Below are 23,951 nucleotides of genomic sequence, written 5' to 3' on the forward strand. Positions count from 1 at the left end.
TGAGTGCCCAGTTTTATGGATAATTGGTGTAGTTGTAGGCTACCAACTTCATCAACTCTGAACTGTATCTTCTATTCTTGTACCCCATAATGCCTGAAAGCCAAAGTTCAAGTTTACGCAATTCAGCAACTGCTTCTAAGTTATGAAAAAAAAAATTTTAACTCAACAAAGATATATTAAGTTTACACTTATTTGATGCTAAAGTAATAATTCAAAATAAATACAGTACTTGCAAACCTACAAAAATAAGAGTTGTTACTAAAAAAAGACAGCAGGCCAGGTATGGTGGCTCATGCCTGTAATCCTAGCACTTTGGGAGGCCAAGGGAGGCAGATCGCTTGAGGTCAGGAGTTCAAGACCAGCCTGGGCAACATGGTAAAACCCTGTCTCTACCAAAAACGCAAAAATTAGCTGGCCACAGTGGTGCATGCCTGTAATCCTAGCTACTCAGGATGCTAAAGCATGAGAATTGCTTGAACTGGGAGGCGGAGACTGCAGTGAGCCAAGATCATGACAAGGCAGAGGCTGTAGTGAGCACTCTAGACTGAGCAACAGAGTAAGACTCTGTCTCAAAAAAAAAAAAAAAAAAAATAGCAGCACCCAAACCCCAAATTACAGAAAACTGGAAAATTTTTAAATCCATAAAAAATCAAAAGTACCCTTTCATATAACATAAACCATTTTTGATATTGTTTTACAAGAGACTGTTTACTTCTACCTAGGGATACTTCTCTTTTTCAATAACTTACAGTACTTGAAATAAAATAAAGCCCTGTTCTGAAGACATGACTGAAAATGAAGTGAAAGTAAGTTTCTCATCTTCCCTTTTCTGCTTCTCTTCCTCCCTCCTTGAAATAAGATAAAATTGAGTAATAGAAACCTGTTTTATTTCTCCACATATCTTCTAAACCTGCCACATTTCCTGACTAAAATGTTTTCTAGGTTACTAATGGGTAGTAAATACCTTAGTCTAAAAGATTTCTGATAGAACAACAACAAAACTTGAAAAAAAAATAAGAGTTGAACCTTGTACTGCTCTTAGATTTTTCATATTACTAACTTGGGGCTAAAAATAATTAGGGTTAAAAATAAAGTAGATATTCAGCACTCAGTTATTGCTCTATTTGGTGGTTATCATTGCCTTATTATAAAAAAGGAAGCTAAGATTTTCTCAGTCAAAACCATTGGATTAAATCAATATAAAGGTTAGTAACAATAACTAACATATCAATTTTCCAACTTACTTCTGAGACAGACCATTTACTTCTGTGGTCTAGAAGATGAATAAGTAGAACCCATAATTCTTTAATGCATAAACATGGACACTGGTCACTCATTAATGATTCAGAAGGCCTCACCTATAGAAAATAACCAAAATGTGTTATTTATAAGACAGCAGCAGAATTTTAAATGCCATATATCTTTCAAATACTTTTAAAAGAATGATTTAGATGACTAAGAATTTATTCTCAATTAGATAAAATTATTGAAAATGTGCAATTTCATTTAATTTTTGAGATAAATTTCCATTTTAAAACAAAAAGTACAGATTAATTTGATTTCAACTTAAAAAAAAAACTTTTAATCATCTAGTCCCGTGGTCAGCAAACTTTTTCTATAAAGGGCTAGATAGGACATTTTTAAGAGTCTGTTGGCAATACAGTCTCTGTCACAACTACTGAACTCTGCCATTTCGGTACAACAGCCACAGATAATCAGTAAGAGAAATGGACCAGGTTATATCCCAGCAAAACTACATTTACAGAAATAGGTAATGGGCTAGATTATACCTCAGGGCCAGTTTGCTTATTTTGCTCTGAGTCATCTACAACAACAAAAGACTTCTAATTAAAAGATTAGAAAATAAATTCTGATTCACTGTAAACACAGTAAAAATTCTGCAAGACAATAAATAGTTATTAGAGATTTATAATGATTAAGTAATTTCTAAATTACTTACCGTTTTTTAACAAAAAAATCCTCAACAGCCCTAGATAATGCACAGAATGTACACTATATTTGCAAATATAGCTAGGCTTCTTAAATTCATAATATATGCAATATTTTACATAAGCTATGCACACATTTCTAACCTAATACAAAGTAAAAAAATAGTATTAGGATATTAATAGAAATCCTAGCCACAGCAATTAAGCAAAAGAAATAAAAGGCATCTAAACAGAAAGAAATAAGTTAAAATTGTTGCTGTTTGTAGATAACATGATCTTATATATAGAAACCTCTAAAGACATCATCAAAAATTATTCAAATAAATAAATGCAGTAAAGTTGCAGGATACAAAAATCAACATACAAAATACCATAGCATTTCTATACAATAACAACAAACTACCCAAAAAAGAAATCAATAAAACAATCCCATATATAGTATATACCCACAAAAACAAAAATACTTAGGGAAAAATTTAACCTAAGAGCAAAAGGCCTATACACTGAAAAATATAAAACACTGATGAAAGAAATGGAATACAACCCATATAAGCAGAAAAAATATCTTGTGGTCATGGATTGGAAGAAATATTATTAAAATGTTCATACTACCCAAAGTGACCTACGGATTCAATGAAATCCCTACCAAAATATTTAATGACACTTTTTTACAGAAATAGAAAAAACAATCCTAAAATTGGTAGGAAATCACAAAAGGTCCTGAATAGACCAAGTAATCTCTAGCAAAAATAACAAACCTCGAGGCATGACACTACCTGACTTCAAAATATACTACAAAGCTATAGTAATCAAAACAGTGTGCTGCTAGCATACAAACAGACACAGAACAAAATAGAACAACTGATTTTTGACAATGATGAAAAGAGCATAACATGGGGAAAGGACAGCTTCTTCAATAAACAGGTTGGGACAACTGGATATCCACACACAGAATGAATTTAGGCCCCTGTTTCACACCATACAGAAAAATCGACTCAAAATAAAGACTTAAATATAAGACCTGAAACTATAATACTAGAAGAAAACATAGGAGAAAAGCTATATGACAATGGTCTGGTAAATGATTTCTTGGATATGACCCCAAAAGCACAGGCCACGGAAATGAACAGACAAATGGGATTATGTCAAAATAAAAAGAAAATACTTGCATAGCAAAGGAAAAAAAAAATCAATGGAATGAAGGGAAAATCTCGAGAATGGAAGAAAATATTTGCAAAACTACATCTGATAAGGGATTAGTATCTTAAATATATAAGGAACCCAAACAACTCAATAGCAAGAAAACAATCCAATTGCAAAATCGGCAAAAAATATAAATAGACATACTCTTTTTTGAGACCGAGTCTTGTTCTGTCGCCAAACTGGAGTGCAGTGGCACAATATCAGCTCACTGCAACCTGCGCCTCCTGGATTCAAGCAATTCTCCTGCCTCAGCCTCCTAAGTAGCTGGGATTACAGGCACGTGCCACTATGTCCAGCTAATTTTTCCTATTTTTAGTAGAGACAGGGTTTCACCGTGTTAATCAGGATGGTCTCGATCTCCTGACCTCCTGATCTGCCTGCCTCAGCCTCCCAAAGTGCTGGGATTACAGGCATGAGCCACCGCGCCTGGTTGACATTTCTTAAAAGAAGACATACAAATGGCGAAGCAGTATATGAAAAATGCTCAACATCACTACTCATTATGGAAATGCAAATTAAAACTTGATGAGACATCACCTCAAACTTGTTATAATGGCTACTACCAAAAAGACAAAGGTAACAAGTGCCAGAGAGGAAGTGGTGACAAGAAAACCCTTGCACAGTGTGGTGAGAATGTAAATTGGTACAGTCATCATATAATACAGTATGCAAGTTCCTCACAAAATTAAAAACAGAACTACCACATGATCCAGCAATCCTACTAGGTATATTTGCAAAGAAAATGAAATTAGTATGTTCAAGAGATATCTGCATTCCCATGTTCACTGCAGCATTATTTACAAGAGCCAAGACATGGAATCAGCCAAATTGCCCATCAATAGATGAATGCATAAAGAAAATCTGGTTTATATACACAATGGAATACAGTCACATGTCACTTAACAGCAGGACATGTTCTGAGAAGTGCGTCTTTAGGCTAACATGATTTATTGTACTTAAAACTTTTTCAGACTACTACTGCACACCTAGGCTATGTGGTATAGCCACCTTGTATATGTGGTCTGTCACTGACTAAAACTTTGTTACACAGTGCATGACCCTACTATTCAGCCTTGAGAAGAAGGAAATACTGTCATCTGTAACAATATAGATGAACACGGAGGACATTATATTAAGTGAAATAAGCCAGGCACAGAAAGACAAATAACACACAATCTCACCTATATGTGGAATCTAAAAAAGCTGAACTCATAGAAGCAGAGTAGAATGATCCTTACCAAGGGCTGTGAGGAGGATTAGGAGGGAGGCGAGGTAGATGTTGATCAAAGCATACAAAATTTCAGTTAGATATAAGAGGAATAAGCTCAACATGATGACTATAGTTAAAAACAATGTACTATATTATATTCTTGAAAATCACTAAAAGTATAGATTTTAAGTGTTCTCACACAAATAAATAAGAATGTGAGATAACATATATGCTAATTGGCTATATTTAGTCATTCTACAATGTATACACATATCAAAACATGATGTGTACGATAAATATGTATAATTTTGTCAATCATCAAAAATAAATATTTAAAAGTTATCATTCTATCATATCTGGTTAATCCACTAATACACATACACACTACATTGTAAAAATATTGATAATGCATAAAAAATCTAAATTTTGAAAAATTATAAAACTCCTTTTCCCTAAATCTTGATTTCCCAAAAATAGTCTTCATGCTTGTAATCTAAAATAACAGATAATACTCTAAACATTTCTACTACTTAAAAATGAACATGCTCTGTAGCACCTTTAAATCACTACCTCCATTAAACGCTCTATGATACACACAATTTAATAAAAACACATAATTTCACCCATGATTCGAGACCTTTTATGAAAACAAGCAAGAAAATCCTCTCTTAAAACGTGTCAAGTAACTTTAAGTAAGCATTTATTTTATTATTACATTACAGCAATACAATACATTATTAAAGAGCTGGCCTCTACTATTTGGATAGAAATTAGGCTTCCAATGATTTCAGTAAACATCATTTATTTATTTTTGTCAAAATAGAAAAGGCTGTTTTTCTTAAAAAAAAAAGAAAGAAAGAAAAAGAAAAGCTCTAAAATACCAACTCCAGCCTGTTTTAGATGTTTAAACAAAAATTGTTTTCCCTTTCAGGTCCCAGATAATAGCAACAAAATATAAAATTAGAACATATAAACCATTTTAGATTAAATTATTACAGATTAAACGACACGTATTAAGGACTGAATATTGTCTTTAAGTCTCAAAAACACAAACAAACTCTTAAAGCATTACCTTGTCATACCTGTTGAGTGACAGGCTTATTAAATCACAAAGCAGAGTTTCACAATGTTCTTCAAACAGGCTGACATTGGTTAAACTGTCACTTGCCAGATTCATAAACTGATGACCATATACAACTTGTTCTGAAAATGTAATAAAAATAGTTTTAAAATACAGATTTTACTAAATCATAAAGGAAAAAGTGACTGTACGTCTTTAAATTATAACAAAACTAAAACATACAGTTTTTAATTTTTTTTTGCAAATAAAACGTGAATTTGAGAACAACCTTCTCATATGAGCACTGATAAACATTATCTTCAAAAGTTTCTTTTTTTTTTTTTTTTGAGATGGGGTCTCACTCTGTCGCCCAGGCTGGAGTGCAGTGGCACGATCTCAGCTAACTGCAAGCTCCGCCTCCCAGGTTCATGCCATTCTCCCGCCTCAGCCTCCCAAGCAGCTGGGACTACAGGCGCCCGCCACCACGCATGGCTAATTTTGCTTTTGTATTTTTAGTAGAGACCGGGTTTCACCGTGTTAGCCAGAATGGTCTTGATCTCCTGACCTCGTGATCCACCCACCTCGGCCTCCCAAAGTGCTGGAATTAGAGGCGTGAGCCACCTCGCCCGGCCCAAAAGTTTCTAATTCTTCCAAGTAACATCTAATAAACTTCTCTTTTCCTAATAAGTCTATCTTTGAAAAGTATTAATGCAACACAACTTTAAAAAAAGAGAGAGAACAACATAAAATCTGCATCCACATTTCTAATCAACAAAGCCTTTAAAACATTATTCTTTTAACAAATACTGATAAACTGACCCCATGCAATGGTTTTGTGGCATAAAATAGGGCAAACCAAGGTAAAAGATAACCAAAATTTATACCTATCAGAATAACTCCACTTAAGTATTACTCTAAGAATATACTAATGTGAAATACAGAGTCCACGAGAGGAAATTATATACTGATGTACATCTTTGTATGTTTCTGTGTATGAATATATGTAGGTATATACATATATAGACATATGTATTTATTTATTAACTGAAAAGCAGGTGTAGGAGTAATAGACATCTTTACAACCTAAGTGACAGGTTGCCAATGGAACCTAAAAATGTCAAAGAGCAAGATCAAGAAATAAATGGGCAACGTATCCATAAGGATAAAGGATATTTATCCATAATATAAATAAACTCCTACTAAAAAAAGGAAAATTTGCAAAATATAATGAGTAATTAATAAAGCAAATACAGACAATAAACTGTAAAGATGTTCAACTTCACTCGTAACCAAGAAATTGCAAGATCAAAAAAATTTCATTTGATTTTTCACATATTAGTTGGCAAAAAATAAAATATAATTGATAACATCAACTACTGGCAAGAGTATGAAGTAAAATCACACTACAGTTAATGTCTATAGATCAGTAGGACTTACTATTCAGCAAAACAGCAGCATATACATATTAAAACTACAATGTGCCACTCTACTTCTATGAATATTTTACAGAATTAACTTGTACACAGATTAAAGATATATATCTATACACAAGGGTGTTCAGTGAAAAATGATGTGTAAAATCAAAAAATGAAAGTAACTTCAATGTTTAAAAATAGACATGGCTAAATATAGTAGAACCATAACATGCAGCCTTTAAATGGATAAAGTAGAACTATAGGTACTAACATAAACAGATCGCTAAAACAGTGATAAATGAAAGATCACACTGAACAGTATGATCATATCTGTGGTTAAAAACAAAAACAAAATTTTACCTATGAGTTTTTATATATATACTAACAGATAGAATGTAAATATGTATACTAACAAATAGAATGTAAATATGGAAAGATAAATCAAGCTGTTCCCAGTAGTTACCTCTGGAAAAAAAGGAGTAAAACTTTTACTTCTTACTTTGTTTACTATTTGATTTTTTTTAAATATCAGAAGGCACTTATTACTTACGTAATTTTAAAAAGCAATAAAAGCTTTTAAAAAGAATATAAATCATAAATCCATAAACTTACTCAATTTTTCACCCAGCATGTAAAGAATTTCTAGCACCAGCCAATGTATATCCAAGTGGAGATGTAATAAATGCCATGATGGTGGAAAAAGCTGTGGATGACATTATCAACTGTGATTGAGAATTCATTAATATTTTACTAGGTGTTTCATAGCATGTCACAATATTCCTCCATAAACACAAGGATAAAGACCCAATTAACCTACCACTATTCAAAAGCTCAGGGAAAACCTCTGTCTTGTTCATTAGAGGATTCCTTCACTGAAGATCTTTGAAAGCAGTAAATATTTTCATCTGTTGGTTTAAGACAAACCCACTTTGGGGCTGCTGAATAGACTTGTATAGTAAAGGTACCTTCCAGCCAACCTCTGATTCTACTATAGCTGCAAGGCAGTAAAAGAATTTTTTTAAACACGTGTTTTCACAATTTTGTTTTAGAATTTAGCTAGGAAATTTTTTTTAATGTATGAGTACCTAGGAACTCCTATAAAATATTTTAACAAAAGAACTTTAGACTGTCATGTAGACATTACTGTCATCTCATTAAGGAACAGAAGTAAAAAGAGGTGAAAAAATTTCTCTCTCAATTCATGTATTAGGATTCAAACTCAATTCTATCTGAGTCAAAACCCAGCACTTTCAAGTACTGTGTTATACTGGGTTATCACTAACCTTCCTCCTGTCAGAATTTAGCATCACTATAAAAATAAATACTATAAAAAAAAAAAATGACGTAACATGTTCCATTAAAACAAATAGAATGATGAAGAGCAGACCTGCGTTATTAGGTATACAAACAAAATAAAATGCTACACTGACAAAACCGTATTGGGACAGAAATAGATAACAAAGAGCAAGAACAGAGAAGACAGAAATGAATTTATGTGGCATCTCAAATCAATGGGAAAAGTATGGGTCATTCAATAAAAAATAAGAGTTTTAACTTATGCATTTGCAAGAAACTACAGTTAGACTTCTCACCTCAGTGCATACTTAAAAATAACACGAATTAAAGATAAAAGCAACAATCAAAATATTTTAACAGCATAGATAAAACAAAAAATGGAAAAATGTAACTATCTAAAAAATTCAAATCTACCTAGAAAGTCAGCTTACTTAATGAAAAAGTAAATAAAATATTTGCAATACATAATTCCCAATAACTAATATATATCTAGAGTTCCTAAAAAATAATAAAAGAAGCTCAACTGGAAATACCAATGAAAACAAAACATTTCCTATACAAGATTGTTATAACAAATATATAAACATAGTCTTGAAAGATGCTTTCTATTATGTTTTTGTTTCAGAAAAGAACAGTATTTTAGTGTGTGATATTTTATTTTTTGAAGACTATAAAGTTCCCCTGCTTTAAAACTTTAGTCTTCTGAGCTTCAAATAACCTATCTTTTCAAGTCTGCCTAATTAAAAAGCCTATGAAAGGTAATACCTAGTTTGAGGACCCTAGTGCACAAATTTTATTTCTGCTGCTATATAAATTATTCATTTTTATTTCTTACGTATTTGATGGATAACTAGAAAATAAAAACCAGTCCAATTTACAGAGACTAAAAAGGAAAACATCCCTCCTTCAACAATCTACTCATGAATCTTTTTATTAAATGACATAATTAAAAGCAATTACCTATTTGTTTTCTATGGATTAGATATACTAACTTGTAAATTCAGTTAGAACTTTATTTGCTTTTATTATTACATATATTGATCTCTGATAAAAAAGCCAACTTGCTTCTGCTACATTTCACAGAAACATGTAAACATTTAATTCTATTTATTTTATTTATTGAAATAGGGTCTTGCTCTGTCATCCAGGCTGGAATGCAGTGGTGCAGTCATGTCTCACCACAGCCTCGACCTCCTGAGTTCAACTGATCCTCCCACCTCAACCTCCTGAGTAGCTAGGACTACAAGGTATGTGCCACCACCCTGGGCTAACTTTTTAATTTTTTGTAGAGATGGGGTCTCGCTATGTTGCCCAAGCTGGTCTCAAATCCTGGATTCAAGCACTCCTCCTGCCTCAGCCACCCAAAGTGTTGGGATTACAGGCATGAGCTACCATGCTCAGCTGTTTTTATATTTTAACAAAGATATGTTCATAAAGAGTAAATATTATTCAAAATGGTAAAGTCAAATATAATGAAAGGGGTTGAGACTTCAGGGAATCTCACTGTGAATTACCATAATTTGTTATTCATACAAGCTCCCATTTTCATAGGGAGAATCTATTACTTATCTATAAGCTAGGCATGGTAACAATATAAATTTTTAAAAACCAAACTTCAGAAGGAATGATTATCACAGGAAGGAAAAAAAGGGCAGAGTCAAAACAATCTTAATCACTTTCCAAAAAGGCCTCAAAAATCAGAATACACACAATGATGTGGTCTTGGAAGTTTTTTTTAATAAGCTGATCTTGAATCTTACTGCAATATATGATAAAAATTTTAGAAAACAAAGATTATTTCATTTGCTTTAAAATCTTCAGACATTTACACTGTCATAAATCAAGAGAATAGCTACTGATTCAATGAATATTATGTTTTAATAACTTCATGTATATTAATTTATTTAATTCTCCCAATGATTCTAGTAAGTTATAAGAATTAAACAGATGGGGAGGCTGAGGCAAGAGATGTCATTTGCCCAAGAGCACATAATTAATAGAAGGAGGATGGGGGGCAAGAATTTCAACACAGGCAGTCAGGTTGCAGAGCTGTAATTTTGACTAATTTCTCTCCTTCTTGAATGAATATTCCTTGTGGGGAGAAAAAGCTGATAATTTAAAAATTAAATGAAACAAGTCAAACCTTAATCTGGTTTTGATTTACAAATGCTCCTATATTAATACTGGGAAGTTCAGATAGGTGTCCAATATACAAGAGTAATCCATGAAGCTCATCAATCAACAGTGAGGGAAGTTGAGCCTCCAAAGCCTCATAAGGATGGACAGGAACATGACTCTCAGCATTGTGTACTTTCAGATACCTAAAAAATAATTAGATAAAATAAACAATCAGAGTCTATATGAATACACACAGAAATTCATGCAGTGATCAAAATACTCATCTGATATCCTACCTGAAGATGAAAACTTTAACATAATGGAGAAATAGTACACACTGCTGTCTGATATTGTCTGCTTTGCAGTGCAGAGTTGATACCTTCCCTGAAACCAAAATAGACAATGTTGATAATTCAAATAATTATCATGGGCAGTGACAAAAAATGTTGTAAGCCATACCAGCAGCAATTCTCTATCTTGTAACATTTTATGTTAAACATTCTCATATGGTTTTTGCTCCCCACTACTCCTCAAAAAATGCTCTTATTAAAGTCACCAATCAAACCCACATTGCCCAATCTAACGGACAATGCCTACCCTCAAGTAACTTGCTCCCACAGTAGCACTAGCTATACCTGGCTTCATGGTGCCACATAATGACGGTCTTCTTTCTTCCTCATGTGTCCTTTGTCCTACCCATCTTTTATTGACTCCTCCTCCTCAATTCTATTATTAATATGGCCTCTTCAGGACTCAGTCCTGAATTCTCTACTCTCTGTATATCTCTTCCCATATGCATGATATCATCAGTTCCTTTATTAATAAATGGTAATGACTCTAAAGGGGTTATCTACAACCCACATCTCTCCTTTGCACTCCAGACCTTGCATGTTAAACTGCCTAACACCTATACTTGGATTGCTCAGACAGTGCAAATAATACATCCTTTGATTTCTTTCAAAACCTGTTCATGCTGCCCTTGTTTTCAGCATTTCATTAAGTGGTGTCACCAGTAGCCTATGTAGTTCTTGATTCTTCCATTTCCTTTAACCTCATATCTAATCTTTCAGAGTCCTATTAAGTTTATAACCAAATATACATTGAAAATATCCCTTTCCCCTATAAGCACTTAAACACCACAATAGCACTCTTCACAGGTCTTTCCATGCTCTCTTTTGTCCCCCTATACACCAAGTAAAAAATCTGCTTAAAGTGTGTATCAATTTATCTTGTTCCCAAGTCAAAACTCTTGAAAGAATACCTACTATATTTAGAATAAAATAAAAACTCCTAATAATAATTTATAAAGTTCTGAATGACCTTTTAACAGTTGCTGTCTTTCTGCCAACCTCACTCCATGTCAGCTTTCCCTCACTTACTTCAGCATTTATATCAGCAATAATTATCTAGGTAGTTACCATGGGCAAAACACTGATAATCATTATAGAGAGAATGAGTAAGAGACAATCTAGTAAACAAAAGCAAAGAAAACATGATGAGAATTATAGGCTACAAATTTACACCCATACTAAACATAAAACTGAAGTTTAATTCAAATGAACAATCATGGCCACTACTTTGGCAGAGCAGAAGCATAAGTGTGAAGTAGTTGTGTAAATACCTCCATATTAAGCTGCATTTCTATGGCTGTATTTCACCCATAAAAAGTTGTATCATCCCAATTTTCATAATTCCCAGCCCATAAAGGCAGCACTCTCTTAAAAATAACTGCAATGAACATCTGCATCCAGGCAAGATGGAGTAAAACAATCAGATTGCTCCATCTCCCACTGTAAAACTGAAAACCATAAAAATTACATCAAGCACGTTTTCAGGCTCTGGACACAAGACAATATAAGATTTTGCTCTCCCAGAGAGAAACTGAGCCCTACAACTGCACCAGCTCCCCACCTAGAGACAGTCTCCAGGCTGCAATATGAGGAAGAGAACCCAAATACAGCCCAACTCACTCTCTGAGATGAGGAGATATGGGATCCAAGTTTCAGGAAGTCCAAATTTGCAGGGCAAAAGTACCCAAGAAGAAATAAGCTATACAAAATAGAGTTCTGGAAGGGTACAGAAGGGTCCCTCTGAGATTTGACTAAGTACTGATCTGTTCAAGCATGAAAAATATTACCCAAGGCCAGGGAAAAACACCAGAAAACAATTCCCTATAAAGAGTACACAAGCCAGGGAATAGTTCAAGTTCTCACCAGCAAGCATGAAAAAAAAATCTCATAATAGACTAGGCATAAGAAATAATTCTCAAAAGCCTTACTAGGCTAATTTACTAGGCTAAATTAACATTAAAGCCTGCTTTTTAAAAGTCCTACCAAAATTTAAAGCAAGCCCCAAAAAGAGCCACTGGACTACAACTACACAATAGCGAGCCAGAACAAAATTCAACATCTAGTTTAAGGAATAAAAAAAATCCAGAAAGCAACAATGTGAAACCCATAATGTTCATCTCACAACGAAACATTACTACATATTCAAAGAAGCAGAAAAATATATCACAGAACCAGGAGAAAAACTTATAAATACAAACAGTTTCAGAAATGACAGTGATAAAATAATTATTGGCTGGGAGTGGTGGCTCACACCTGTAATCCCAGCACTTTGGGAGGCTGAGGCAGGTGAATCATGAGGTCAGGAGACCAAGATCATCCTGGACAACATGATGAAACCCCGTTTCTACTAAAAATACAAAAATCAGCTGGGTGTGGTGGTATGTGCCTGTAATCCCAGCTACTCGGGAGGCTGAGGCAGGAAAATCACTTGAACCAGGGAGTCAGAGGTTGCAGTAAGCTGAGATGGCACCACTGCACTCCAGCCTGGTGACAGACCGAGATTCCACCTCAAAAAAAAAAAAAAAAAAAAGAATTATTAGTAGCAGCAACAAGGTAAAAAACATTGGTTATAATATACACTCCATATATTCAAGATGGATGAAAACAAGCATGCAGTCAGAAATGGAAGACATTTAAAAAAATCCGTAAGGAATGTCTAGAGACAAAAACAAACACAATAGCTGAGACAGGGTAACACCAACAACCATATTTAAGAATAGCCCTTGGCTGAGTGTGGTGGCTGATATCTACAATGCTAGCACTTTGGGAGGCCAGGGCGGGAGGGTCACTTGAGCCCAGAAGTTTGAGACCAGTCTTGGCAACGTAGTGAGACCCTATCTCTACAAAAAATTAAAAAATTAGCCAGGCATAGTGGTGTGAGCCTGTAGTCTCAGCTACTTGGGAAGCTGAGATGGGAGGATCTGCTTGAGCCCGGGAGGTCAAGGCTGCAATGAGTCATGATCACGCCACTGCACTCCAGCCTGGGCGACAGAGTGAGACCCTGTCTCGAGACAGAGAGAAAGAGGGGAAAAAAAACAGCTATCAGCAAAACATACGTTATTATGTATGTTATTCTGCCTCAACTGGAAATTAACCCTGGAAGCATAATGATTAGAACAAGAACTATACTCATCTGGCAGTAAGTAACTAAGTAACCCTACATAAGGACTTCTTGGGACGGCTGAGGGCCAAGGGTACCTACACAAGTTAACGAACACAGCTACATGGCAGGAACAAGTTCATGTATAGATAATATTTAACACTACTAACTTGTGTCCAAAATCTATCATTAAAAGCTTTTTTAAGCAACAAAAACAGCCAAAATGTCAGTGTAACAACCATCTTAACAAATAGTCCACTGCAGTGGTTTCAGGTTAATAAGTGTAATAATAATAATCTATCATAATAAATGCCTTCTATGAACCCAATTTACTTAAGTCATTCTATGTAAAGGTATTCTGGTTCTTTCCACTACAATCTTTTAGTGGTTCCCCAGGAGTTCCAAAATAAAAATCAGACTCTTTGTCATGGTTTACAAAGCCAACTCTGCTTTCACCTCTTCCAAATTCATCACTCACACACATTCTGATCCAACCATATGTAATTAATATTTACTCCATGCTCTCTAAACTTTTATGTTTTTACACACATCACGTCTTTGTTTATAGGTTTTTTTCTTTTTTCCTGCCTGGAATTCTTCCTGTCCAAAGACCTTTTCCCGAATCTTTTGCCTAGCTAATTCCTTCCCATCTGTGAAGACCCAGATCTGGCATCATTTAGTGATGAGCTCACAGACAGAGACAAAGCCCTTGGCTCCCACAGCAGCTTGTACATTCCTTTATCACAGTACTTCTTCATTTACCAAGCTGACGTATGCTTGCATGTCTTTGCATGTCTTACTGTCTACACAACTGCAAACTCATCAGCAGCATATTTTTCCTCTTTGATTCATCAGTACCTTGCACAGTACCCAGCATGAACCAGGAACTCATCAGATGATAATGAAACAATAATACTTAACATTTACAAATCACATAACATGCTAAAAAAACAAAACATATAAAACAGCCTAAAAGCTGATAGCTAACAGGTAGGCCATGGTATTCCCTACTGAAAATAAACGATTTTTGTAAAACAAAAATAGTCCTGACGTGGTGGCTCACACCTGTAATTCCAGCACTTTGGGAGGCCGAGGCAGGCGGATCACAAGGTCAGGAGTTCGAGACCAGCCTGACCAACATGGTGAAACCCCATCTCTACTAAAAATACAAAAATTATCCAGGTGTGGTGGCATGCACCTGTAATCCTAGCACTCAGGAGGCTGAGGCGGGAGAATTGCTTGAACCGGAGGTGGCAGTGGGCCAAAATCATGCCACTGCACTCCAGCCTGGGTGACAGAGTAAGACTCCATCTCAAAAAAAAATAATAATAAATAACAATAATGATACAGGGCCACTCCATTATTATAGTGAAACAAGACAAAAACAAAACCTCTGTAACCATGTCTGAATACAAAACATGGCACTATGCAATCACATACACCCCAAACAAAACACACACAAAAAAAAAGAAAAAAAAAGAAAAAAAAAAAACACATCCTCCCTCTTCCAGTGACCAGGACAATACTTCTTTACTAATTAGGACCCTCCCTTTGTCTCACCTCCTAGATAAAAATTAAAATACCCACTCTTCAAATTGCCCCTGCTAATTAACATCCAATCCAGAAAATAGCCTTATCCCCCTTAAGCCCTACCCAAAATTACCAGAATGAGCCCCAAACATATCACAAGTCCCTTCCTACTCCCTCTTACTGACAAGCCCCAGCTTTTCCTCATAATCTATATTTCTCCTTTTTTCATAATCTAATAAACTTCTGTTTGACCAAAAGTGTTCCAGGTAGTCTTTGGTTGCTAGGCATCACTAATGATAGACATTGTGTTAAGCACTTAACATGCTCAACAATGTTACAACTATTACTTGGCATAAGACCCACAATTAGCTAGAGTTGGAAGCCAGGGTGACAAGGCCATAATTTTAAACCCTGCACTGCACCAAAATTACTAGAAAGGAGAAGCAGCCTGCGCTAAAACACACTGACCTTCAATTCCCTTTACTACCTTAACTGTACACACTGTGGCTCATGCCTGTAATCCTAGCACTTCAAGAGGCCACGGCGGGCAGATCACCTGAGGTCAGGAGTTTGAAATCAGCCTGGCCAAAATGGCAAAATCCCATCTCTACTAAAAATGCAAAAATTAGCTGGGGGTGGTGGCGGGTGCCTATAATCCCAGCTACTTGGGAGGCTGAGGCAGGAGAATCACTTGAACTCGGGTGGCAGAGGTTGCAGTGAGGTGAGATCGCGCTCTTGCACTCCAGCCTTGACAAAAGAGCGGAACTCCATATCAAAAGAAAAAAAAAAAAGAAATCAGTAATCCATTAAACACCAAAAGCAAACAAAAAAGCAGAAAAGAAAATCAAGAAGAGAGGATGAGGTCTGACACTTTTTAGTTCTTATTTAAGTTCTCTATCCCACTCCCTACCTCCAAAACAAGCACTAATTTTCTTCAGAGAAGTTTAGCTTCCTTAAGTTGGTTTTACCTTTAAAATCTACAGATTTGGGAAAATACTATATATCTCAGGTACAACAAAATTTAAAGTCATACTTTTTCTGCATACTAAGTTCATAAACTTCTGGCCTAATGCTTCCTCCATATTATCATGATATCCCAATTACACCATCATGGACCCATATGCAACTCACTATAATGCAGCACCATTCTCTTTTGCCATTAAACACACGTTAAACTTACCAAAATCACAACTGGACTGTAACAAGGTTTCCAAGTTGTACAGTTGTTGCCTAATTTTAAAAATGTAAGGTGAGAGTTAATTTTAGAACACTTTATAAAGCATGTAACAATTACATGGATAATGTTTCCAAATCTATTACACAGCTTCAATACCTTTTTTATTTGGGGATGATGATTAATACCTTGTGACTGTTAATTAAAGGATCAGCTTCAGGTAATGAAAACTTTAAGAAAAGATAAAATACATCCTTGCCCGACCTTCCAAAAGTATCTATTAAAGGCTGCATATATTTCAAAAATTATTACAAATACCACAGACTTCACCATCAGCAAGATACTGTGTATATCTTTAAGCAGTTTAAGACAGGGTGCAGTGGCTCACACCTGTAATCCTAGCACTTTGGGAGGCCAAGGTAGGTGGATCACCTGAGGTCAGGAATTCAAGACCAGCCTGGCCAGCATGGTGAGACCCTATCTCTACTAAAAATACACAAAAATTAGCCGGGCGTGGTGGCGGGCCCCTGTAATCCCAGCTACTTGGGAAGCTGAGGCAAAGAAGCGCCACTGCACTCCAGCCTGGGTGACAGTGTGAGACTCTGTCTCACAAAAAAAAAAAAAAGAAGTTTAAGATACATAAAACATTCTACGTTAACAGTTACATAACAAAATTTTAAACTGTATCATACAGTTAAACAATGGAAGTCCAAAAAAGGAATAATGTAGACTAAAGTTATCAGGGAATGCTGTTTTATGATGTTCCATCTTAATTCCTGATAGTAATTTCTTGCTATTCTTCCTAGTTGATTTCAAACTCTTTAAAAATTAACCCACATTTATAACCTATGTCCTAAAGCCTCGCTCACTCAGCCTGTTCTCTCAATAAAATGTATGACATGGCATAGATACAGTTAAGTCTCTTCAAAAGATATCATGGGATGATAGTGGGAGGATTCCTTCCACCTCTCCATTTTCCTTTAAATGTATCACAGAGATTTTTACTGTGTTTTGAAATAATTTGGTTTCAATAACTGACTCCTGTTTAAAATTACCTAAAATCTGAATATGAATTGTGTCTTAAGTGATAATGAAGAACTTTAATTTTTATTAATAGAGGTTTTTTTTTTTTTTTTTTTGAGACGGAGTCTCGCTCTGTCGCTCAGGCTGGAGTGCAGTGGGGCAATCTCGAATCACCGCAGGCTTCGCCTCCCAGGTTCCAACAATTCTCCTGCCTCAGCCTCCCGAGTAGCTGGGACTACAGGCGCGCACCACAACGCCCAGGTAATTTTTGTATTTTTAGTAGGGAAGCGGTTTCACCATGTTGGTCAGGCTGGTCTCAAACTCCCAACCTCGTGGTCGGCCCGCCTCGGCCTCCCAAAGTGCTGGGATTACAAGCATGAGCCACCGTGCCTAGCCGTCCTCATCATTTTTAAAAAGCCCATATTTTTAAGAAATTCATACTCAAGTATTTATGGGTGAAATGACATGATGCCTAGGATTTGCTTACAAGTAAGTCAAAAGAATCAAAAGAAGAGGAGACAAGACATATGAAGGAAATGTAATAAAAAATTGTTGTTTACTGCAACTGAAGGAGGGTATATGGATGTTCATTATATTATTTTGTGTATGCTTAAATTTTTTCATTAAAAAAATTTTTAATGTTGTCTAAATAGAGAATTAATATTTCTATTACACAATCTAAACTATTTATTTGGAAAGACCATACTCTAAAGATCACTGAAACACTATGGCTGTTGAACAACAAAAGTATTTTAATTTTCTTCCAAAATCATAGTTCAAAGCCTTAAATATTTGTCAATACATGAAGTCAAATGCAAAGAATAAAGATTCTGAAAATAAAACACAACTCATTAAAACCATTATTCATCAGGTGTTGCTGCTTGATTACCATTACTGGTAAGATAATCAAGTGAGCAACCTGCACAATTCTCCTGGTCTTTTGCAGTATCAGTATTAGAAGCCACCCAACAATGTAATTTACACAAGTGAACAACACCTACACTCACAGAAAGTTAAAACGAAGAAATACCTGAATAAATGAAAGAGCTCTCTAGATGAATTCACTAATGCTGTTTCAGTAACCCACTGAATGCCAAATATTTCTAAGGTGTCTTCTTCAAAATTAGTTGGTAAAGGATCAAGATTCAAAATCAATCTGAAATGAAAATTATGTTTTAATCCCATTAAAAAGTAAACTAAGTACCATACCTTTACATTATTTGAATCCATATTATACATGACATGTATAAAAAGTCAGAAAATGCCTTGGTACTTTACACATTCAAGATTACAATAGCTAGACTGTATTAAAATGTCAATCTTCTATATTGATAAAATGTACGACTAAAGTGTAATGTAAGTTAAGAGGAAAAATCAACACGGGTTCTAAAACACATATTTCTGCCTGTCTTCACCAGTAGTCTTCAGTTGTAGAATTTTATCCTCCGAGGGGACATTTAATTGTTGAAACTGCTAACAGTTACTCTGAGCCTTGTCTGGAGAACAGTATCCAATTAATGAAGTTGGGTATTCTATTTAAGGTCTCTCACAACGTACAACTATAAAGTCAACAAAAACAGTTTCCTGACTGAAACTGCCTCAGCAGGTATTACCAAAATATTTCAAGAACAGCAGTTTTACTGTAATATGTATGTACTTGCCCGAAGCAAAATTAGGTAGAATTAAAAGGAACGGGGCAATAAAAAAAAAGTTTGTCTTTCTTAAAAATTACTGGAAAGCTCTAGAATATTATCACACCCTTTAGAAGGAAATACCATTTCAAAAGGCTCAGATAGTTAGGAATTCACTTTAAGTAAAAGAAAAATTAGCGCCCAGCTCCCTACAGTAAGGGAACATCAGTTACCAAGGAAGTTTTCCCTAATACCCCAAATGCTTTAGATATGCCCTTACCAAGAAGCCAGCAGCAGAACTGATAATCATTTGTACCCTTATGATATACTAAGCTGATTTATAAAACATGATTTGGTGAACACCCAAGTTAAATGGGCTGAAATAACTAACATTCCTAAAAAACTGGCGAATAATCAGATGAGGGAAAATGTCTCTGAGCTTTACCTACCGCTTAAGGGCTCCGCTGCAGAGGTAGGATTCTCCAGAAAAATGTTTTCCTTCTCCTTTGTTGTCAACAGCACAAGAAAAGTAAGGAGGTTTGCACCATTCTGTGGCCAGCTCCAGCTCTAAACTGTCAGTCAGGAACGTCGATGCGGCAGAACAGTTTTCCATTGTTTACTTCATGTTCTGAAATGTTTGGGGTTCGTCGTATCATTAAGGGCTCCAAAGAGAAGGTGTGAAGAAATTCCTGTAGGTGGGGGCCGAGAGACTGGGGGTTACTTCAGAAAGTTCCCAGGACGTCCGCCAGCAGCAAGGAAAAACGAACAAATCCAGAAGCCAAATTCCTAATCCTCCCCTGCCGCTCCGCCCCTCAAGGCTGCCAGAACTTAAGACAAAATGCACAACCAACTGGCTGTGGCAGGGACTTCAAAATCAGCCCACTAGGTCGGACTGTGCAGCCCAGGACAAGGTGAAAAGCAAAGAAATGTCTGCAGAACAGAGCGTCCCGGGCTCGCCTAGAACTTCGCCCTCCGCAAGGTTTCTAAACCACTCTCCGCCCGTTTCCTAGCAGCAAGGTGGAGAACGCTCCCTCCCCGGCTCCGGGTGGAAACCAGGAAACCAGTCCCTAGAGCCAACCTCAACCCTTCAAGGAGGAGGCGAGACCCACCAGGCCCATGCCCGGCAGCACTTGGGCGGAGAAGGCCGGGAGCCAGTATCCCGGCACCCGGCTGCAGCAAGGACCCGGTGCGTCGGTTACCCGAGGTGCCTGTCGTACCTGCTCACACTTCCAGCTCCCGAAATCTACCTCCGGTGACCCATACCACCACTAGGAATCTGTGGGGTCTAAACCGCGAACAAGCGAAATTCCCGCCACCGCGCGCCCGCGCTCCGGAAAGGCGGGGCCACGGCGCAGCCCTCCCCCGGCTACCAATCGCCTCGCGATATCTGCGCGGAAACAGTCGGAGCTCCACGAATTCTCGCGAGAGTCAGTCAACCCGGGACAAGGTACAGATAAACTTTTTTTTTTTTTTTTTTGTACCTTTAATTGGTGCGTTCGACTGGAAGGAGGGGCCTAGTAAAAAAAAAAAAACGGAACTGCTGCTGAGGCGGAGGAGGGGAGGATTTAAGGACTACGGGTTTATCCCCTGGCTAAAGGGAAGAGATTTACTCCAGTGAGTGCGAAGTGAGTGCCTGGTTCACACCTACAGTCGCGCCGTCCCCTCTTCCCGCTCTGGGGCCAGCAACTCTTGTTAGAATGCAGGATGCCTTTTGTCCACGGACTGTGGGGCAGGCAAGTGCAACAATGAATTTTCTCTGTAACTGATGGAACAAGTAGACAGAAAGTTAGTATGAATATGGAAAACTTGGAAAGCGCTATTAACTGACTTGACCTAATTGACGTTTATAGGTAACCAACCCAACAATAGCAGAATACACACTCTTGGCAAGTGCACATGAAACATTCACTAAGCGAGACCACATTCCGAGCCATAAAACAAACGTCATCAACTTTAAAAGGACTTAAATCGTACATAGTCTGATTATAATGGCGTTAAACTAGAAATAAAAAAATAGATAACTGAAAAACTCTAATTTTGGAGATTAAGAATCATGCTTGTGACTAACCTATGAATCAGGAAAAATCACAGGAAAATTAGAAAATACTTTCAATTAAAACGAAAACATTAAAATTTGTAATAGTGCCTGGTTACATTAAAAAGAAGAAAGAGGCCGGGCGCGGTGGCTCAAGCCTGTAATCCCAGCACTTTGGGAGGCCGAGACGGGCGGATCACGAGGTTGGGAGATCGAGACCATCCTGGCTAACACGGTGAAACCCCGTCTCTACTAAAAAATACAAAAAACTAGCCGGGCGAGGTGGCGGGCGCCTGTAGTCCCAGCTACTCGGGAGGCTGAGGCAGGAGAATGGCGTGAACCCGGGAGGCGGAGCTTGCAGTGAGCTGAGATCCGGCCACTGCACTCCAGCCTGGGCGACAGAGAGAGACTCCGTCTCAAAAAAAAAAAAAAAAAAAAAAAGAAGAAAGAACTCAACTCAATAAACTTTTGTCTTAAGTAACTAGAAAAAAACCGCCAGCATATTGAAACCAAAGCAAGCAAAATGAATGAAATAATAAATAGTTGAAATAAATGGAAGGAAATAAATGCAACCAAAAGTTGTTTTTTAAAAAGAGCAATATAATTGATAAACCCTCTACCCAGACTGATAAAATAAACATATTATCAGTATCAGGAATTAAAAAGGTTTCATCACTATGAAATTTAGTCATTAAAAGGACAAGGATATTAAAAAACATTATGAACATTTTTATACCAATAAACATAGGTGAAATGGACAAATTCCTTAAAAGACAGAAACTCAAAACTCAAGAAGAAAATTTGAGTATCTCTGTATTTATCATAGTACTCAGAATCTTTGGTTAAGCCTCCCCCCTTCTCTCTCTCTCTCTCTCTCTCTCTCTCTCTCTCTCCACACACACACACACACACACACACACACACACACCCCACTTCTTATAAGAAAACTCCAGGCCAGAGCAGGCACAGTGGCTTTGGGAGGCTGAGGTGGGTGGATCCCTTGAGACCAGGAGTTCCAGACCAGCCTGGGCAACAAGTTGAAACCCTGTCCCTCGTCTCCACAAAAAAATACAAAAATTAGCCGGGCGTGGTGATGCTCGTCTGTACTGCCAACTACTTAGGGAGACTGAGGTGGGAGGATCACTTGACCTGGAGAGGTCTAGGCTGCAGTGAACTGTGAGTGTGCGATTGTACTCCAGCCTGGGCAACAGAGCAAGACCGTTTCTCAAAAGCAACAAAAGAAACAAACAAAAACTATCCAGGCCAAATGGCCTTACTATTAAATTCTCCCAAACATTTAAGGAAGGAATAATATCAATCCTATACTAACTCTTACAGAAAATAGGAGATTGGATGCTTGTCTTATGAGGCTAGCACCACACTGGTATCAAAACTTGACAAAGACAAAAGACAATTACAATCCGATATCCCATGCAAACTTAAAGGCAGAAATGTTAGCAAGCAAAATCCAGCAGTACATAAAAAGGATAACATACGATGGCAAGGTGCTGTGGTTCATGCCTGTAATCCCAGCACTTTGGGAGGCCAAGGCGGGCAAATCAGTTGAGGTCAGGAGTTCAAGACCAGCCTGGCCAACATGGTGAAACCCTGTCTCTACTAAAAATAGAAAAATTAGCGAGGCATGATGCCGTGTGCCTGTAGTCCCAGCTACACAGGAGGCTGTGGCAGGAGAATCACTTGAACCCATCATGCGGAGGTTGCAGTGAGCTGAGATCACACCACTGCACTCCAGAGCAAGACTCTGTCTCAAAACAAACAAACAGCATGACATATGACAAGAAAATTAGATTCATGTTAGGAATGCAAGGTTATTCAAATTTCTACAAGTAATCAGTTCATTATATCAAGTCTATAAAAAGAAAAACTGTCATCTCAATAGATGCTGGAAGATCACTTGAGATATTCAACATCCATTCATGACAAAAACTCTCTGCCAACTAAGAATGGAAGAAACTCCCTACCTGAGATGTGATATCTATGACAAACCTGCTATTACCTTCATACTTAGCTATACCAATGAATGTTCTTGGAATAGGATTATATTCCAAGATAGCATTAGTAGATATACCTAATGTAAATGACGAGTTAGTGGGTGCAGCACACCAACATGGTACATGTATACATGTGTAACAAACCTGCATGTTGTGTACATGTACCCTAGAACTTAAAAGTATAATCAAAAAGAAAAAAAAATGGATGTTCTTTCCCTAAGATTGAGAAAAAGGCAATAAAGTCCACTTTTTCCACTTCTCTCAACATTTAGATGAAATAAAACAACAACTCAACATTCCAACACCTAGTACGCCACTGGAAGTAACTAGTCAATGCAGTAAGGAAGAGGAAGAAGTAAATGTCATATACATTGGATAAGAAGAAGTAAAACTGTCTTGATTTTCAGATGACATAATTATTCATATAAAAAATCCTAAAAACTCCCTACAAATATCTACAAAAACTGTGAGTTCAGATAGCTGGTGGGGCTCAGTGATACACAAAAATTAATTGTATTTTATAGACATGGAATGACAATTTGAAAATCAGAATTTAGAAAACAACACCATTTAATGACATAAAAATATTTAAATTTAACAAAATATGCATCAGATTTTGTTTGCCAAGGATTCCAAAATATTGCTGAAAAAAATTCAAGAATATTCAAGTAAATAGAATGAGATAGCATAATCATAAATTGGAAGACTCAATATTATTAAAAGTTCTCCTAAAATTTATCTATGGCTTCAAAGGACTGCCAATCAAAATCCTAATCGTAGAGAACTTTCTGTTGTAGAAACTGACAAATGCATTCCAAAATCGATATGGAAATGCAAGGGCCTAG

The 23,951-nt window shown here is 36.6% G+C and overlaps 1 protein-coding gene across 1 annotated transcript in view; it reads right to left on the reverse strand.

Annotated features, from left to right (window-relative positions):
• The window catches only part of MMS22L (MMS22 like, DNA repair protein), a 138,411-nt gene extending 118,054 nt beyond the window's left edge, over positions 1 to 20,357 (reverse strand). Inside the window, exons 1-9 of the mRNA XM_025382898.1 lie at positions 20,169 to 20,357; positions 19,509 to 19,748; positions 18,459 to 18,584; positions 16,412 to 16,461; positions 10,548 to 10,635; positions 10,277 to 10,454; positions 7,450 to 7,540; positions 5,435 to 5,565; positions 1,245 to 1,358 (exon numbers count right to left, since the gene is read on the reverse strand). Coding sequence (XP_025238683.1) covers positions 1,245 to 1,358; positions 5,435 to 5,565; positions 7,450 to 7,540; positions 10,277 to 10,454; positions 10,548 to 10,635; positions 16,412 to 16,461; positions 18,459 to 18,584; positions 19,509 to 19,672 — 942 coding nt within the window. The 5' untranslated portion in view covers positions 19,673 to 19,748; positions 20,169 to 20,357. The remainder of the gene's footprint in view (positions 1 to 1,244; positions 1,359 to 5,434; positions 5,566 to 7,449; positions 7,541 to 10,276; positions 10,455 to 10,547; positions 10,636 to 16,411; positions 16,462 to 18,458; positions 18,585 to 19,508; positions 19,749 to 20,168) is intronic.
• Positions 20,358 to 23,951: the final 3,594 nt, after the last annotated feature.

This window comes from Theropithecus gelada, chromosome 4 (genome assembly GCF_003255815.1).
Source record: "Theropithecus gelada isolate Dixy chromosome 4, Tgel_1.0, whole genome shotgun sequence".
Lineage (NCBI taxonomy): Eukaryota > Metazoa > Chordata > Mammalia > Primates > Cercopithecidae > Theropithecus > Theropithecus gelada.